This window comes from Platichthys flesus, chromosome 15 (genome assembly GCF_949316205.1).
Source record: "Platichthys flesus chromosome 15, fPlaFle2.1, whole genome shotgun sequence".
Lineage (NCBI taxonomy): Eukaryota > Metazoa > Chordata > Actinopteri > Pleuronectiformes > Pleuronectidae > Platichthys > Platichthys flesus.
This window is the reverse complement of record NC_084959.1, coordinates 16,570,244-16,590,139: the sequence shown is the minus strand read 5'-3', so window position 1 is coordinate 16,590,139 and position 19,896 is coordinate 16,570,244. Positions and strand designations below refer to the sequence as shown.

The 19,896-nt window shown below is 39.5% G+C and overlaps 1 protein-coding gene across 2 annotated transcripts; it reads right to left on the bottom strand.

Annotated features, from left to right (window-relative positions):
- Nucleotides 1–3,373: 3,373 nt before the first annotated feature.
- On the bottom strand, nucleotides 3,374–9,614 carry rnf167 (ring finger protein 167). 2 transcript variants are annotated; one of them, XM_062406208.1, is made up of 11 exons: nucleotides 9,489–9,578; nucleotides 9,144–9,280; nucleotides 8,374–8,458; nucleotides 8,168–8,248; nucleotides 7,940–8,077; nucleotides 7,771–7,858; nucleotides 7,566–7,656; nucleotides 7,326–7,431; nucleotides 6,513–6,606; nucleotides 6,332–6,412; nucleotides 3,374–5,806 (listed from the first exon to the last, which is right to left on the bottom strand). In XM_062406208.1, the coding sequence occupies exons 3-11, from the start codon at nucleotides 8,449–8,451 to the stop codon at nucleotides 5,382–5,384; spliced, it is 1,182 nt and encodes a 393-aa protein (XP_062262192.1). In that variant the 5' UTR covers nucleotides 8,452–8,458; nucleotides 9,144–9,280; nucleotides 9,489–9,578; the 3' UTR covers nucleotides 3,374–5,381. The 2 variants fall into 2 exon arrangements, with proteins under 2 accessions (XP_062262192.1, XP_062262193.1); XM_062406209.1 differs by lacking the exon at nucleotides 9,144–9,280 and having other exon boundaries at nucleotides 9,489–9,614.
- Nucleotides 9,615–19,896: the final 10,282 nt, after the last annotated feature.

The window sequence follows — 19,896 nt, the reverse complement described above, 5'->3', positions numbered from 1 at the left end:
AACTAAAGATTTTACAAACTACACACAATGGCAGAAAGAATGGAATGTACTCTGTTGAATCGAAATTTGATAAACTTTTCATTCAAGTACAAACTTCAGGTGAGCTTTAAAACACAACACCGATCTAAAATGTTATGATCCATTTTTAGACGGAATTTAACTAAGAATTTCAAAATTTTCTCCATCTTGAAAAAAAAATATGATTAATATAAGTTATAAAATTATATATAACAGTTTTTTGGTTTGTTTAGTTTTTTAAGAGTAGAGATTTAATAAATGAATCATTATGATTTGAAGTTAGAGATTATAGACTATTCAAATACTTTTTTAAATCTTACCTCATCTTGAAGAGTCTCTTTGCCATCCAGTCGCAAAAATAAAGATAGAGTCAAGAATAGTAAAATGGATGATCTCAGTAAAGAGGAGTATGATGGCATAGATCCAGGCATCTTTCCTCACACTGTATATTTGTATTACTTTCAAAATGCTGTGCACCAAAATCAAGCTCGAGGTTGAAGAATCCTGCCAGAGTTCTTTAGCTTTAGGTATTCACTAATGTGATGTCATGTCGCTGTGCAGCTATATTTATTTCTCAGCTTGTATGGAACCAGCTTAAAGAAACACATTAGCCTGTAGCCTCGTGCCTGACATTATTACGCTAATGGCTCACCTACCGGATCCATAACCCTATACCTGTAGTTTAAAAATGTTTATCCAGCTGAAAAAGAACCCAGGTTTTCTTCAAAGCAGCAGGTGGGGTTATTATAAGCACATTAAAAGGTGAAGCTGTATTATAGAAATTTGGAGCTGGTGATGGGGGATTCAAAAGACTGAATACATCAGCTCTGGGAACCTTTATATTAATGACCCCTAAGCACAAAGGCAGGGAACTCTGTATAGGCTATGTCAGTGAAAAGGCTCTCAAAAGACCGAAGTATTAATCACATAAGCTCTTTCATCCGACGACTTTAAAACAATAGACTATAATATCTCTTTATGCCAAAGTAATTAGTGGTACTAATCCATTATCCCTCACCACCAATGATAATTAATAAATATATAGAAACGAGGAAGCATCGCAGGGGGGCGGCTACTTATGTTCGATAAGTAGCCGACACCAACCCTGCTAAATTTCTTGGCCTTCTAAGTTTTGCGCTAAGTTGGCTACCAGCTCCTCAAACCTCGATGTGGACTCATCGCTTACAGCTAAATTGATGGAAACCATAGCCAGTGTGACTTCACTGCAATGAACTCAAACGTTATCCAATTGATAAACACCAACAAATGAACAAATCAACTCTACCCTTTAAGTATATACCACCATCTCCGTTGAAGTTGATAGACACCACGTAGGGCATCTCCTTCACCATTGCGTTTCTGAATCCTAATAGCTGCTAAAATGAGTTAGTAGTATTCAGCAGACCGCTAAACGTGTGAACACAGAACAGTAGCATGTACTTCGATGTCAACACGTTGATAAACTGTAAAGTCTGATGAGAGACGTTTTTAAATTAAGTGAAAAGATTCAAATGTGCAAATGTGCAGGAAGAACAAAGTTGGTCACAGTATTTATTTAAAAAGATCCCTTTTCAAGTATTGGCAGATTTGATTGTCTTTAGTCAACAGATGTAACTGAATGTTAATGGGTGTGATGTTGTCTGAAAGCCAATGTTATTCTAAAGGCTGGTTTTAAATAGTATTTAAACTTGAACAAATCAAAAACTAATAATACATGTTTCACACATGATGTGAAGCCTGCGACTCTCACAGCTCAGCTAATGAATAACCACTGCCACCTCACTCATCAGAGTAAAAACTACACAGGGTTTCTCTCAGTTTTTGATTGGTGTCAGTCATCGTGATCTAATATGGTCACGATGACTGACTGAGTGGAAATCATATGAAACCATGATGCCATTTAAAAAAAAAAAAAACAGAGCTGTTTTTAAAACTCTTCCCTGAACCCCTAAAATTGGCCGGACTTCAACCACCTATTCATTACACAATATCTTACACTATGTAAATAAAATAAAGAAATAAAATAAACCATTCCCATATTTATATAAATAATAGAAAAAATGGTATGGAGCTGTACAATCCACTTCTGCACGGGAATTGAGCAGTCCACTTCTGCGCAGGATTAATTAAATTTTTTTTTGCATATGGCGGCCATCTTGCCACAGGCAGCTCGCCCACCCATAACATTTTGTTGGTAGTGGTACATATACTTTTAAAATAAAAAAAATTAAAACATTTTTTGATGTATATTTGTAAAGGGAATTCTAGTTCCTATATAGAACATTATTCTATTTTTTAGAAAATAACATAATTATCCATTAGTATGCAGTGTCATAACTACATATCTGACGTTTGTAACAAACCGAACCATTTAAAAATCGGTTGAGAATTTAGCAAGTTATGGTTATTTAAAAAGTACGTACCACTACAACACAATGTTATGGTTGGGCGAGCTGCCTGTGGCAAGATGGCCGCCATGTGCGGATGTTCGACTCCGTTGGCCGAGACATGTAGACTTTATATATATCTATTATCTCGGGGGCCCCGTGAGCCATTTTGCGTTGTGCATTGAAAATTCCTTCAGAATACATACATTTTCATCACTTTCAAATTTTCTTCAAATTTTGTTAAGAATTTGAGCATGTTAAAGCCCTCAAAAAGCCAAGTCATTTGCCTGATATTCATTTTATCAATAATAATAATAATCCTTACAATTTCAATAGGGCCTCACTGTCTGTCAGTGCCTGTCAGTGATCGGGCCCTAATGAACAAATGTAAAACCTTTAATCACACTAAACACATTTACAGTGTCAACAGATTGACTCAGATTACATATACACATACACTAACCTGCCATTGTGTTATACAATACCAATAGCTCTTTCAAAAAGGACCTTTCACGTTTGGGAGATTACTTTAAACTTCCCTGTCCCTGAAACAAACAGCACAGATCATAAACAATGTCACAATGAGCTTAGTTTAGGTATTTTCATTTTGTTAGTGCACAATTCCAATCAAACTGCTGGAGTCAGAGCACCACATCTGCAAGATCTTTTCTAGCAGGTGTTGCAAGAAAAGTGTTAGGGTAAGTGTATTTCATAGATTAAATTCTGTAATTGTAACATGAATGTAATCATGTTTTTCTAGCTTTACCATTTACTTGTAAACGTGACAAAAAGGTCAAACATATAAATAACATACCACTTTGCTGTGTAATAGATTTATTACGAAGAATCATGTGTCATAGGTCTTAGCAAGGCCAGTGTTATTTACATTTTCTCGACGAGACAAACAGATGGCACAACAGTTCCATTCTGTGTCATAAAATCAAACCACAAAGTAAACACAGCCTACGTTCCACATTGTGACACCGAACATTTATTGTTGAAGTTTGATAAACTAGGCACATTCTAAAAGAAGGATTTAGTTATTACATTTTTCCATTTGCTTCAGTTAACAGTCCCCAAAGTTGAGAAAGCAAAGAAATGTACAGTATGAATGAGTGTAAGCAGACTACAAATATAGGGGAACGGCAGTTCTACTTAACAATACAGACTATTGCTAACAAATCAAAACAAATCCATGATAGCGTGGAGTCTTTTAATCAATCAGCAGTGAAATACATGACGGACATTTTACAGTCCTACTTATTCTCTGCTCTAGCTCTCACACATAGAAATTCAACTTAGTAAAGATTTATCATCATATGACCCGTACAATGTTTTTTTTTCTTTCCTGGAATAAGTCCAAGTTCAATTTGAGGTGATACAGTATGGCAAGTTCTTCCAATCGATAATAGCATTCTTAAAAAACTTGGAGCACTCAGTTATTGATCGGAGTGACATAAAATTAGACTTCCGACTCTGATTTTTCTCTCTGACTCTTGGTGCAACATTAACTGAATACAGAGGAAACACTGCTCAAATGATCTCAGCAATAAGGAAGAGCTTTATAGTCTCAGGTTCAAAATAATAATTGCAGATGCAAGATGCAGTTATACATTTACTTGGAGAAGTGACAGAGTTTGGCTGAATTCACTTTGCAAGTCAACCATTTGTTCTGGTCTTTAAATGAATCAACAGCATCGACACAAACCAGGTCCTTAATAAAGAAGAGAGAAAGCCGTGGAGCTTTCAGGTGCAAGTTGATGCTGCTTATCGATGTCATTACTCGCACTAAACATGTGGAAACACAGGTTTTCTCTCTCTTCTTTGGCATCATACAAATAGGACGTATTCCGACCAGTGAACAGGGCAAAGCTTGCAAAACAGCATTATTAAACACAGCTACACACGAGGAAAGCAAAGGAGTGTGAATCCTGTCCCTTCAATTTCCAAACATTTACTTACACACATGTACATCAAGGCCAATGTAAGGCAATGCTCTTTTTTTCAGGATCCCACCGTTATTAACATGTTATCATTCTATTGCATATAAAAACGGAATCATTTTCATTCAATATTCATGAATCTGTATTTTACCATAAAATCTTAAAACCCATTAATTCTCACTATGTTATATATTTACAACACCCACTGAACTTTTGTCTGTTGCTATAAACCTGAGTTTATTCAACTTGACAAACTGTATAAAGCTAAAATAGATTATTTTTTAACAGACTACGCCATAGTATTGATAATAACGTAAAAAGCAGCAGAAATGTATAACATCTGTGCAATTATCTATTCTGGCGTAATTGCATGGGGAATTTGACAAAAATCTGATATTTCAAAAAAATTGAAATATAGCGTCAAGACATGAAACAAAGCTAAAAGCGATTAAAAGATAAAATAAAGAAAAACATTTCCTTCTCCACTTTCACGTCCTAAAGTGTATAAAGACTGTCAATATATATATATAAAAAGGTTACCATTCAGAAAATAGTCTTTAAAATGACATAACTTACACAGAGAACCTAGAAGATCCACATAAAGTGTGAGCACAGAATTCCTTCTGTTTGGTTACAAAGGCTTCATCTACATGAGTCTTTACTGGAGTGGACGTTTGACTGAAAGTGGCCTGTTAATTTTGTGCAACACTAATGGTTAGGTCATCTGCTGTGGTCAAGTTATGAATTACAGCATGCAGTAAAAAAAGGGAGGTCTGCTAGCTAATATGGAAGTGCCAGAGGGAAAGTGTGTAGAGAAGTGAGCTGTTCTGATCAATTCAGCTGCTGCATGTACTTTGACTCTAACAAACAGACCTCCTGTCGTTAATGAGTGAATGTTCCTGTTATGAATGTTTAATTTGCCAACCACAAATACGCAAGCTATTTTGAATTACACAGTGATAAAACCACGTTTGATGACAGAAACCCTTTTTAGGTCAAACTAAGTAATCTCATTGCAGCTAAGTTCCAGCCATCAGACCTCCACTGTATCTCTACCAATGAGCTGAGCAGTGTCATCATCAGTGTGATGCCTGTCCTCTCCTGCGTCATCACTTTCTGAGTCTGTGTCCTCGTCAGGGGAGCGGTACCCTTCATAACCCAGGATGGGAGAGTCGCAGAGAGCAGGGGAGGCGAGGCACTGGGCCGTGGTAGTGGTGGTGGTGGCTGAATAGGCTCCAGGGCTCCCAGAGGGGGAACACGGGTTGGAGGGCCGGAGCAGAGGAGTACGCTCCGAGTCTGCTTCACCCTCTGTCCCTTCCTCCACCCCACGTCCGCCCATGTCCTCCTCAGACTCAGACTCTGAGTGCTCTGTGTTGTTTCGAGTGACGCGCTGTTTGCACACGGGACACGTCTTCTTGGACTGTGTGAGCCACGGGTCGACACACTGGCAGTGATAGGCTGAGAAGCAGATTTTTGAGAAAATGATTAACAAATTACAAGGAGTATAAATGTACAAAGGATAAAAAGTGGAAAATAAAATGTGCATAAACTGTATAAGAACAGTTATCAAAAGTTTCAAAATACTTTGGTACTTGCTATTAAAGCTTTTCTTTTGCCAACCAGACATAATAACTACCAGTATATGCAGATGGATATTTATAGATTTGAGGAACATTGCTTTGAATCAGGTTTTTTCTCAACTGAGTAGATTATGCAAAATATTTTGGTATAAATTGTATATTTGGAAATTGGCATGAGAGGTGAAATGTCCATGTGTGTTTTCTCACAAGCCAAGTTTCCCTTATTGACTGAGGATGTTCACAAACAATTTGTAGTAAGTCTTAGCTTATGGGTAAATATATGCTTTGGGGCCATTAACTTTCGGTTTACTTTTCTAACAACCTGCGATCTCAAAGACTCTGGCAAAGCAACTAAGAATTTGAATCCATATAATAACATGATATGAAAGTAGTAATTATTTACCATGGGAACATGGTAAAACTCGCAGCTTGTCTCCTTCTTCATACTCATCCAAACATATTGCACAAAGATCATAGTCATCCCCTGAAACATAGACGTCATAAGTTAATTCATTCAAATGTAAGTGAATCATTATTTACAATAATAATAATAATAATAATAATAATAACAATAATCGTGTTACCCTTCCTGAACCTGTGGGTTGGAATCCGCCTCAGCTGTTCCTTGGACAAACGGTTCTTCCTTAGTCTTTTTCTGTAGCGCACACATCGTACAATCTGAATGCAAAATGACAAGGTTACTTGTGGCATTACACTATTCTAACATTCTACATGCATGGACGTGTTTGTTTTGAGTATATTGACCCCAGCTCTTATAGTTAGTCAGTAAATGAAAAATATGCTAGAAAAAAAAAATTTCGGGGATCATATAATGTTTATAATTGGCTAAGAAATCCAGATTTGTGTCTGACTGTCTTTTGATTTTTTTTCAACAGCAGCTCATCTGATCTTCAAACTTGTAGGGTGTGGTGCCGTTGAAACCAGGAAATGGAGCTTTGACTGTAAACGGTTTATGATATAGTAGAGTATAGTTGAGAGCACATATATAAGTGGATGATTCTATGGTTACCAGATAAGCCATGACAACTACTTCAATATTGGACCAGGTGAGACTGTTCTATAAAAACTTAACATGGGAGGTGCAGTTTGTCTTGATAAATGTATTAACATTATCATAATCAACACTTTGTACACAGTTTGTCTGGAATTCTTATTAGGGAGACAAAAAAACATATGAACAAATGTGGCTGAAATCATGTTAATTCATTATTTTATACACAGAAGCACACTTTATGCTCCCCTCTGATAATCACCATCCAAATTTTATGTTATTTAGCCCTTGTCATTTGAGTTTGAGTCAAATGAAAATCAAAAAGGGGATTTTACAGAATGTATGACATTATGAATGTCAAGTAGAAAGCTTTGTGCATACTTACTAAGACAACACACATCACAAGAATGATCATGCCAACTACTCCAGTGAAGGGAATAAGGTAATACGACAATGGAAAAGAAAACTCTGGTTTGAGGATCACATAGGCCCTGCAGACCGAGAGAAAAAAATAATCAATCACATTCCAAATTTTCTCTTATGTACAATAAACACTATTAAGCCCTTGGACTTATAACTTCAAAATTACAGATTCATATTTTTGTATTAAAGTGTTTTCCCTTACCCTTGTTCTGGAATTATAAAATTTCTGAGAATTTGGGAAGCATAGTAGCTGGTGAAGACTGATGGGATCTCAATCTCCTCTGCAATAGTTTCTGAAAATTAAGAAAATAGAAGATTTTAATTTAACAGTTTAGTAAGATGGTAACAGAATATACTAATATAATTTTTATATAAAAATAATGTAAATCTTATAAAAGCAGAATTACCATTGCTGTAGTTCATATTGAGCAGAGTGTCAGAATACATGTTGTGAATGACTGCAGCATTGTATCCAGCTTGCTGTGCGTGCAAGACCTGAAAACCAAATGCATGCTTTTAGACCACTTTGCATCAAAGACACTACAACATATCCGTTGCTACTCTAACATCACTGACCTTTATGTCAAAGTTGCAATCATAGCGTCTGATGAGAACAATGGTTTTGGTGGTATTGGCATCAAATGATGGTGGCAATGGAGGTGGAGGGTCTATTGCCGTGCAGCCATTGAGTGGATGGGACACCACCATAATTCCCTTACACACAAAAGAAAAAAAACATTGTTATAAAAGACTCTGATCAAGGTTATTTTGCATTTTTTTTTTTCTCTAATAGTCTACTCTCACCATTAACCCATCCTTAGGAAGTGGAGATCCAAACAAGGCAGGAAGGTCCTCAAACAACATGGAGGTCATATTGCTATAATGCTGAAAAAACAATACATACACAATGTCAGAGCGGAAATCATTCATAGGATAATTTGTCATGTTATATTTAATGTATTCCAAAAGGATTATCAAAGTTTATGAGCTAAATCTCCTGGACTACTTACTGCATAAATGTAGGCACGTGCGGGTGACGGCACCAGGACGCTGCAGAAAACCAGTACGGCGACATTCAGTTGCACCATCCTTGCGCTAAACGATTGTGCAAGAGATACAACTTTATAAATCATGACCAGAGGGGAAATGTTTCAAATGCCTCATGTTAAAACTGATCTTGCAGTTGGAATACAGCATTAACATAGAAAAACAAGTGACAATTCAAGTGGTGAAACTGTGTTGTATGCACAGAAATATGCAAATAAGTAAATGTCTCATCAGCATGCATCAACATGTACTCCTGCTTAATGGCACATGTCCTCATAAGTATGGACTTTAACTGATAAAACGATGCGTGAACTGTGCGAAATTGTTTCTTGATGCTCACTCTGTAAATTGCTAACAAAAACAACTACTATTACTGATAATTTACCACTTTACCAGATTATAGTACAATCTGTGACCACTGCAATACTCATTATATATGCTCTAGCCCCGACCAGGTAATTGATCATAATTAACATTGTTTAAGTCAACGGAATATGAACCTAGACCCCAGTTCTGGTTAGATGTGCCTTTCCTCTGGTTTCATATCAAACTAAAAACCTGTTTAATCGACGTAGCAACTTTAAGTGTACCTGCTAAGTTGAATTACTTCGCTGCTGTTGTATTGTTCTGTCACGATAATAACCCTGATATAACTTATTAAATTTGGTAAAAAATCACAACAAACAACATAGTCGATGTCGTCGTTGTTGTTGTTGTGTCTTTAACTTCCCACCTTATTATCCTGCTAATGTCGGCGCCGTGGAGAATGTGATTTAAGCTTTTTCCACTTGTCTCACTTTGGTGTTTGACATGTCATCGTGTATAATCGGTAGAAGTTGATCAGTGTCCCACGTTCTCTTCTCCACAATCCTATAAATCCACAAGAACAAACCGGCAGAGGCTAGAAGGATTAACGTTAGCTAGCTGGTTGGTGCTAGCAGATGATAGGCAGCATTTACGACAAACCGACTCCGCGACAGATTAGTCTTTGTATTCGTGATGGTCTGTATATATTATGTCGGACAAGTGCAGAAGTATATTAAACAAAAACATATTTTGTACACCGGAAATGACTTACTCTGCCTGGGTTCCCTAAAACTTGCGCTAGCTAGCTGCGACCCTGTTTTTGTTTTCCTGTGGTTTGTTTTTGCTTCTTGTTTCCGCGTCTTCTTCGCGCCGTTTGAGGCAGAGTCGCTAAGCAGCAACCACACCGACAGCGCCACCGGCGGGTAGACGGACACACAGCAATAATCTCGTTGCTCTACAATGGTGCACACGCATGATTTTTCGTGCGTGTTGACCAACACGTGTTTTAAACAAGGGGTGGCTCCTGGTACAGGCGACACAGGCGGTTGCCTAGGGCGCAAATTGCTGAGAGGGCACGGGTGGAACCAGGACAACAATGGACACAGGAGCTGGGTCCGAACTCATGGATGAGGATGGGGGGGATTTTGATTAGGGCGAAACCACTGTTGCACCATGTGTCCCTAACATTTCAAAAGAGAGATTCGACATCTCGATTGTATTCAGATAATCCTTGCAAATTAAACCGCGCTGTTTGACTCCTTAAGGTAAAACCAGCTTTGAAACTTCACTTTCACAATCCGATCTTAAAAGAACATTTCATGGAGTCTTTTTAGTTTGTTTCATTTTTATTAATTTATCACCTAACAATTTGCAGGCGCTTTTCAAAAGCACAACTGAATTCAACACTATGTCTCGTCTTCCTGGAGATAACGGTGCATATTTTCAAATGATAGCAGTCTTATAAAGTAGTTCAGTTTACAGTTATTAAACTGATCCTAATTCCATCTATCCTTAAAAAGGGAATATGTGCATATGTCCTGTAAAGCCCATATGATTGTTTGATAGACCAATAGATTGACTTCGAAACGGGTATTACATGCAAATACACAGGTGACAAGTCTTTGACCTCAGATCATCAGCTTTGTTTTTGGGGATATACACTCTCTCACTCTGTTAGTTTACTAAAATTCTAATTATTTCCGGGAAATTACACTTCACTCTAATGCTCTGTAGCAATCATGAGATATCCTTCACCAGAAATCGTTTAATCTGAATCAAAGTGATGGACTGAGAGAGGGATAAAAATGTCACACTATTTGATTTATTAGGGCCCAAGCACTGACAGACAGACAGTGAGGCCCTATTGAAATGTAATTATTATTATTTTGCAGGCAAATTAATTGGCTTTTTGAGGCCTTAACGTGCTCAAATTCATACCAAAATTTGCAGAAAAGTCAACAACTGACAATTTATGGATTCTGGAGGAATTTTCAATGGGTGAGGTAAAATGGATAACGGTGCCCCCCAATACCCCTTGAACACTTTCACATTTAACGATCTTCACAAAGATAGAAAAAAATTAAATATATATATATTTTTTAATTAAATTAAATTAAATTAAATATAAAAAGGAGGATGTGCGCAGAAGCCCATTGCGCAAATCATGCGCAGAAACCTACTGCGCATATTCTGAGCAGAAGCCCATTGCGCACATCCTGCGCAGAAGCCCATTGTGCAGGAATTGCAAAACATTTTTTTATTAATTTAATTTCATTTAAATTAAAAATGTTTTTGTTTTTTATTTAATTAATTTAAATTTCCATACTATAAGATATTTTGCAATTAATAAGTGATTGAATTCACTTCCAATTTTAATAGTAACAGCATATTGCCGGCATGAAGATGGGGTTTTAGGAGACCTTCCACTCTACCGACTAGGCCAACCCGCCTGCTGATTCCAATGCGGAACTTAGCACAGTAAGAAGATGGACAAATTATCGTGTGTGTTTGTGCCCGTGACATTCTATGCTGCTTTTGAAAAATATTTTCTACTTTACTACATATATTTTACAGCCTTACTTAAAAATTACTTTTATATTTTTGGATTTTAGATACTGGATGATTTAACATGCTTTAAAAATCTATTGTTAGAGAATAACCCAGCAGTTTCTAGCCTTGACTTCTGACGCCTTTCAAGAATCAAAGTCTGTTGTTTCCATGTGATGTCCTGAGGCTGCCCCCTGCTGGCTGCTGGGTTCCTCTGTACTGAATGAGCTTTGCTAATGAAAGAATACTGCATAGTCACATGCAGTATGCGTTGAAGCACGGCATCCTGGTTTATATGCTACTACCAACACATCTCCTTTGGTACTCTGTGTGCAACAAGCATACTGTGTCAGGGTGAACATTTAAATTGATTCCACTGCATACAGTACAAGCGACACAAAAGTTTTGTACTAACAGGAGAAAACTTCCTTCAAAGTTGTACACAACAGAATATGGATGATGGGTACACCGTTGTACCGATGGTAGATACTTGTGTATTCAAAACAAATGAGCTGTTAAAAGACCTACCTCGTACATAACTACCCGTCAAGTAGATAAAGTACAGGTCTATTAGAAGATTGTAGATAAACCATTAATATTAGAAGAAGAGAATTTCCTTCTCAACAGAGAAACTGTCTCTGTTTACACCTTAATCCTAATATAGCTTAAAAACCCAAAGCAAATAATTAAATCATTTCAACATGCATCAGTAGAAATTCAATTATCTAAAATAGTTTTAATAAAGCATGCACTTGTCAAAGTGTAGTTGTGCTATGTCTTGAAAAACAGGTTTGGATTCCTATCACTTGTCTGTGCACATTAGCTAACTTTCTGGAGGCCAAGTATGAATTATGAAATGTGAGAATGGATTTAAAAAAAAGAACTGTACTTATGTAACAGTGTATTGTGTATAGGTGCATCATTGTCAGCTGTAAAGCCAGTTACAGTATTTAAGTGGGTCACATCAAAAAGTAATTTCAAGTAAAGTTGAAAAAAATAATAAAATCAAACTATTAACACAATGAAGCAGCCGGTCACCGTGGTGGCAAAGAAGGTCATGTGGCACCATTTCTCCAGCCTTTTATAGGACAGGCAGATCCTCTTGAGCTCTTCAGGAGGGAGAGCAGGCTGAGTCACCTCTCCACGAGCTTTCTTCTCCTCAGGCCCTTTGCCGTGCTTGACCTTCCTTTTCCATTTTGTGCCAGCAGATCTCCCCGAGGCGGCAGAAGCTCCACCGACAACGGGAATTCCTTTTCGCCACTGAAGACATCTCCGTAGAAGGTCTTTGGGCTCGGTGAAGGGCCTGAAAAATTAAACATAGAATTCATGATTTAAATCCAGTCCCACCTTAACACAACATTTGGCAAGTTGGCAGTTGAAGTCAATTAATCAATCAAATATTATTCTTATAGCCCATATTCACAAATCACAATTTGTTTCATAGGGCTTTAACAAGGTGTGACATCCTCTTACCATAACCCTCAACATGAGTGAGGAAAAACTAGGGTAAAAAGAACATAGAAACCTTAGAGAAAGCCACATGTGAGGGATCCTGGACAGACAAAAGTGCAATAGATGTCAAGTGTAAAAGAGAACATCACCAAGATAATGGTATTTGCAGCATTGATTAGAATAAACACTTTGTCGCACAACTGAAGGTCAATGAATGGATGGATTATTTTCAGTAATGGTTGAGTATCTGAGGAGATACTCAACCATCTCAACCAAAAAAAATTCGCATTATGATTATTTGATTTGTAGAAGTACAGTATTATTAATATTTGTATGGCTCACCGACAGTGTTGCCACAATTAAAAAAGTAACTTAGTTACTTTACAGATTACTTGATTTTAAAAGTAACTTAGTTACATTACAAGTTACTTTATTAGTTACATTCAGCAGCTGCCGACAACACCCCCGCCGCCTCAACATAAAAATGACAACTTGTTTTGCCAACACTCACTTTATTAGAAACAGCCGGAGCCCCCGCGCGAAAGGAGGGTTCCCCAGCGGGCGCCGTAGCTGAGGTGATCTGCTACGGCCCACCTTCCGCACCGCCGACGGACACCGCCCGCGGTCCAAGAGAAGGAAAGCCCCCGCACCAGCGATGCCGTGAGGTACCGTTGACGAGGACCTCCCCCCCAAAAAAACATCGAGGCGTGCCACACACCAAGCTTTCAGCGGCGTGGAGAGGAGGGTGACAGGGCGACTGCCTTCTTTCTCGGTGTAGGCAGGTAAAGCATCCAACCCAGGCGGAATCAACTGAGGTAGGTGCTGCAACACTTCAGCTGCGCGGTGTAGGCAGGTAAAGCATCCAACCCAGGCGGAATCAACTGAGGTAGGTGCTGCAACACTTCAGCTGCACGGACCCTTGAACCTGTGTCCCGCTCAATGTGTGACTGCAGCACGGCAGACACGTCCTCCATCACAATAGACTGAACTTACATATGAACTGGAGTGCAGGTGGACTGAATGTCGTTACTATCCAAATGAGATGTATGGTGACCACTGGAAGATTTAAAGGCTCTCTGAACAGAAGCATTAGATACATTTGAGACCTCTATAATAATACCTTTGTAAGGCTCAGAGAGCAGTCTGTTAGAAACACTCTCTCTGACATATGGCACACGGCTCAGGTCTTCAGCTACAATGTTCTGCCGACCCGGGACGTAATTAATGTCAAATTCACTTGCCAGTTTTGCTACCCAGCACTGCTCGCAACAGTCTAGTTTCGGCTTGTGATGTGATGTGATTCAGCGGGTTGTTGTCTGTCCAAACTGTGAATTTGTGAAGTTTTTGGTATTGACCAGGGGGCACTCTCATGTATGGGAGTCTAAATGGTCTGTTGTCTGACAGGTGTAAACGGTGAACAAAACCTTTGGCCTCACCGCAGTGTAGGTGGTGTCGTGAAAATATGTCCTCATACTGCAAGACGAGATCAGGAATTTTCCTCTTGCAACCCCCAGACACCTCACATGACTCAATGTCAACATCACTGAGTCTAACTGACGTGAGCCGGTCTTTGATAGAATCTTCTTCAACAACAAGTGGTACAGTTGACTGAGTGTGACTGGAGAGGGCAACCTCAGAGTGATCAGCAACATCCATATCCTCAAGTGCTACACAGGAGAAGATGTCAGCCAATTTTGCATTGCGCCTCAGCACTATATGCTTGCTTGTTGTGTTGACTAGTTTGAGTGGAACCCGTCTCCCCAGAGTGTAGTTACAAGTCTCGCAACCATAATGCCTCTAGGAATCGAGCGTGATGATGTGGGCTCTGACATGACAGCGCTGCCAGGTGAAACAACTGTATTTTTCTGCAGTTTTCCCCAGATGAGATATTCCCTTTGTCAGGAGCTGCCTCTCCTTTCCAAGGGTTCACACCAGACAGCATAGACAGGAATTTTACCGTTTCTGAGTCAACGGTTGGGCAGGGACCAGACACTGTGTCCGAATATATTTCACGCTGCTTAGACTGATGCATTATGTGTTTTATAACATTAGTCCCTATGATCAACTCGTCATGCTGTCCTGGAGCAACTAGTGTGGGAACCAACATCCTACAACCATACACTTCCATCTCCACATCAAAAGCACATTTGGGTTTAACAGGAAGCCCGCCGCAACCACCAAGAACTACATCCACATCAACACACGTCTGATCTGTAATTGACCCTGCATCTCTCAGTTTCATCTCAGCCTTTTCATTAATACTGCAGGCCATAGAACCACTGTCCAGCATACCACCTATCACTAGTCCATTCACCACTGCAGGTGTGTAGAAAATACTGTCACTATTGCCAATTCTGTGAATATTTTGATAAACAACTGTAGAGTTACTACACAAGTCTTTCACAGATATGTAAACAGTTTCAGCATCAGACATATCTTCATTTTGGAAGTTTTTGGTGAAACCTGTACTGCCTCCCTCCAAATACAGGTCAGTTAGTTTCCCTCAGCCTGAGGAGGGGAGGAGCTTTTGGCAGGACAATTTGTCCGGGTGTGGCCAGCGGAGTAACAGCCAAAGCACAGTCTCTCGGCAATGCAGTGCAAAGTGGTGGTGTGACTAGAGTCGTTACACACGCTGCAAAACGCCTCTCTGGAACGTCTGTCTCTGGAGTTAATTTGAAACCTTCCACCTCGAGTCGGGGCTTAGAACTACGCTGCTGCATTCTCTCCATCATCTCCTGAAACATGTCCACTACGCAAGTGAGGAGCCTCTCTTCTGACTGTTGGAGGTTTTGTGCCACAGCTGGCACAGGAGCATAATTCTGAGCTGGATGGTATTCACCTTGAATTGTTGCAGATGCTGTAGAGGGGCAAAGAATGTGTTGCTGCTCAGACCCTTCTGGTGTAATAGGTTTCTCAGGAACTACAGAGGCATTGTGGCATTTTAGCTGACTAGCACCGGTGGTTCTGCTACTAGCTCTCGACTCCCTCTGATAGTCATCAATCCTCAGCTGTACATCATGTGAGTTCCACTCGTGGACTGGTTTGCACTTTAGGAAACAGGTGAGCTCTGGGTCTGGACAATGTTTGAGGGACATCAGGGCCACTTCATCAGCCATGTCTTCCGTCTGCTTCCCCTGCCTGCGCAGGACCTCATTGGCTTTATCTGCTGCCTTATTCAGGCTTATCCAGTAATCGACTGGGTTCTCTTTATGCTTTGGCAGAGTGGCCTAAAAGTCTGCCAGGCAGAGACATGAGGATGCATCACTAAAATACTGGAGAAAAATGTCATACACCAGCTTTGGTTTCTGTCGCACATCAAGAGCTGGGTTACTGCGTAGGGCGATTTTCACAACATCCCTGGCCTTGCCCATCAAATGGCTTATAATTTCCTCTGTCTGGTCATGTATAGGAACATCTTGCTTTCTGAGGTAAGTCTTAGTCATGTCAATCCAGTCCTGGACTGAGTTTTTGTCACTGCTGTCACCTCTGAAAGTCTGTAATTCTCTGTCAGGCTGATTACCACTATTTAAGCTAACAACACCACCCGACATCAGCTTTGCTACAATAGATTCACCAATCTGAGCTCCTAACTGTCCTACCATGTCTGTGAGGTGGTGAATGGCATCAACATCACTGCCAGGGGTGGAAGTATGTGGACCCCTCCCCGTAGGCACACTAGTTGGAGTATAACTCTGGCTCTGACCTAAGCCAGTATCTTCATAACCATTAGGGATGGGTATCGTTTGCTTTTTATCCGATACCGCTGCTTAACCGATACTTTTAAAACGATACCGGTGCCTAAACGGTGCCTGAACCGATACTTAAAAGTGCACAAAACAACGCTTGACGACATTTGAGAAAGGCACTTACCAAAAGCTTACAATATACTTAACTTAAATAAATAAAAATAAATACAAAACAAAAACACTCTGTGAACACACACTACAGCTTCATTTTAGCAATTCTTTTGCAGAAATATAAGCATATTTGCCTTCTCCGGCAAAACACGACACCTTTCCTGACTTATGCATGACCTGCACAGGAGAATACCCTTTCAGATGGTGTCGATGAGGCCTGTACACACAGGTTTGTGTCTGAAAGTAGGGATGCACCGATCCGCTTTTTTCACCTCCGATACCGATACCGATAACTGAGGTTTAGTATCGGCCGATACCGACCCGATACCGATATAGAAAAACAGCTCGAAATTATGGTAACAAACTGTAAGTTTCATTGGGGGGAAAAGACTGGGATCATGAGACTTGACTTAAACATTTCTTTCCTATTTTTTTATAAAACAAATAAACAGATATAAATGTACTGAATTACTTATTTATTATATAATTGTGCACCAGTAAAACAATCTTAATCACAAAAATATAGTGTGACTGGTTCAGTCAGTGCAATTAGGGATTCAAATACAATGTAAAACTAAATAAATAATAAAATAACAAGGGAGCTGAAATTGAGAAAACAATAGCTTCACTAGCTTGGTTGGAAGACTTTCAAAATAAATAGCAATCAGCTCTTTACATTGTTTAGTGCAAATGGGAATTAAACATCCATTATATCTGTGGTGAAACTCAGAGCTTTGACGTCTTTTAGCCTCTCCAATATGTGTTTGGACACTTTAGCATGCAGTTCAGGTAGAGCCGTGTCGGACAAATATTTTCGGCTTACAATGTCATAACGTGGCTCCAGGTGGCTAATTAGCAGCCGAAATCCCTTGTCTCCAACAACCGACAGCGGTTGCCCATCCATTACAATAAAGTTTAAAATCTTGTCGGTGATTTTGGTTGCCTGCACATTATTCATTGGAAATTTTTCTACTCTTTCCTTCATTTCCTTTGAGGTTAGCTGCTTCGTGCCGGCTCCTTTTTTTTTATTCTGTTCAACGAACTCCGCGTGCTCTCTCACGTGAAATTTGTGTAGATGCTTAATGAGGTTTGTCGTGTTATACCCCTAACAAGGTGAATGTTCCCCTCGGAACATTCACCTTGCAGATGTTGCACGTAGCCGTGGAGCTAACGTGTAAAAGCTCCAGATCGCCGATCCTTTCGCTCGCTCCATTTTGTAAACACTGTAGGTTCCGCATGGCGTGTTGCTTGCGTATTATGGAGGACCATACATGACATAAGTAAAAATAAATAAATAAATAAATGTATAAATAAATACAGAAATAAATAAATAAATGAATAAATAAAAATGGAAATAAATAAATAAATACAGAAATAAATAAATAAATATGTTAATACCAAAAGAAATGTCAAAAGAAATGTCTTAAATATATTTTAACATTTATTTTTTCCCTGATACATTTCCTTTGCATTTGCAGTGTCCTTATGCTAATGAGACAGGCGGGCCTAACCGCAGTCTCATGCAGGATTGGTCACAGGAGTGTAATGATCCAGCCCTACTACTTCTGCCTCTCAATGCTGGTGTCCAGTAGCTGTTTGCAGCGTTGAGCCAGTTCACACTTAAAATGAACTAGTTCAAGTTCAAAGGGTTAGTTAAGGTTATTTTTTATTGGGATGATTTAGGTGTCAGTAGTCCTGACTGTGAGCGTCACGTAGCGTGTTGTACTGAGCACAATGAGCGAGCCGAGAGGAGGAGGAGGAAACAGAAACTCCAGCTCGGTACAAACCACCTGCAGCCTCTGCTCTGATCATGAAGCCGCTGATCTCTGAGCAGATTTGACCAGATAAACTCTGTGTTTCCACTGTTTCCACTGTTCCACAGAGTCACTAACTGGCTGTTACACGGTGAAGAGCTCAAGTCTCAGTGACTGCCCGTGTCTCTGAGCGAGTGTGTGAAGGAGCGCAGGGGCTGTGTGTGTGTAGCTCAGTTGACCAATCCTGCTCGAGACTGAGGTTAGGCCCGCCTTTCTCATTAGCATAAGGACACTGAAATGTGGAAATAAATAAATGTGGAAATAAATAAAAGTTGCAATAAAAGTGGAAATAAATAAATAAATGTGGAAATAAGTTTAAGACATTGATTTATTTAATTCTGCATTTATTTCCATATTTATTTATTTATTTCCACATTTATTCCAACTTTTATTTTTCGATTTCAGTGTCCTTATGCTAATGAGAAAGGCGGGCCTAACCTCAGTCTCGAGCAGGATTGGTCAACTGAGCTACACACACACACCCCCTGCGCTCCGTCACACACTCGCTCAGAGACACGGGCAGTGACTGAGACTTGATCTCTTCACCGTGAAGCAGCCAGTTAGTGACTCTGTGGAACAGTGGAAACAGTGGAAACACAGAGCTTCTCTGGTCACATCTGCTCAGAGATCAGCGGCTTCATGATCAGAGCAGAGGCTGCAGGTGGTTTGTAACGAGCTGGAGTTTCTGTTTCCTCCTCCTCCTCTCGGCTCGCTCATTGTGCTCAGTACAACACGATACGTGACGCTCACAGTCAGGACTACTGACAGCTAAATCATCCCAATAAAAAATAACCTTAACTAACCCTCTGAACTTGAACTAGTTCATTTTAAGTGTGAACTGGCTCAACGCTGCATACAGCTACTGGACACCAGCATTGAAAGGCAGAAGTAGTAGGGCTGGATCATTACACTCCTGTGACCAATCCTGCATGAGACTGCGGTTAGGCCCGCCTTTCTCATTAGCATAAGGACACTGCAAATGCAAAGGAAATGTATCAGGGAAAAAATAAATGTTAAAATATATTTAAGACATTTCTTTTGACATTTCTTTTGGTATTAACATATTTATTTATTTATTTCTGCATTTATTTATTTATTTCCATTTTTATTTATTCATTTATTTATTTATTTCTGTATTTATTTATACATTTATTTATTTTTACTTATGTCATGTATGGTCCTCCATAGCGTATGACGTCACTCACAGCGCACAGCATAGAATTACACTGAATAGATCAGCCGATATGGATCGGCCCATTGTCACAGATACCCGATCTAGAAATTTCTTCAATATCGGTACCGATACCGATACAAGTATCGGATCGGTGGATCCCTATCTGAAAGTACAGACAATATGGGCAGGCTGTCCTGCTTCTTCCACCACCAGGCTGCAGGGTCTTGTCCTGATGGGATTGAAGGCAGACTTTTGTAAATTTCAATCTCTTTCTGGACCTGTTCAGTGATGGAGAGGGCTCTGCCTTCAGTAGTCATTGTTTGAAGAAGCTCTCGG

Coding starts and splice junctions, on each gene's coding strand:
- rnf167 (XM_062406209.1), bottom strand. CDS start 8,451: ATGGTGCAACTGAATGTCGCCGTACTGGTTTTCTGCAGCGTCCTGGTG. Junction 7,657..7,770: donor CAATATGAACTACAGCAATG/GTAATTCTGCTT, acceptor CTTAATTTTCAG/AAACTATTGCAGAGGAGATT. Junction 7,432..7,565: donor TTTATAATTCCAGAACAAGG/GTAAGGGAAAAC, acceptor CTCGGTCTGCAG/GGCCTATGTGATCCTCAAAC.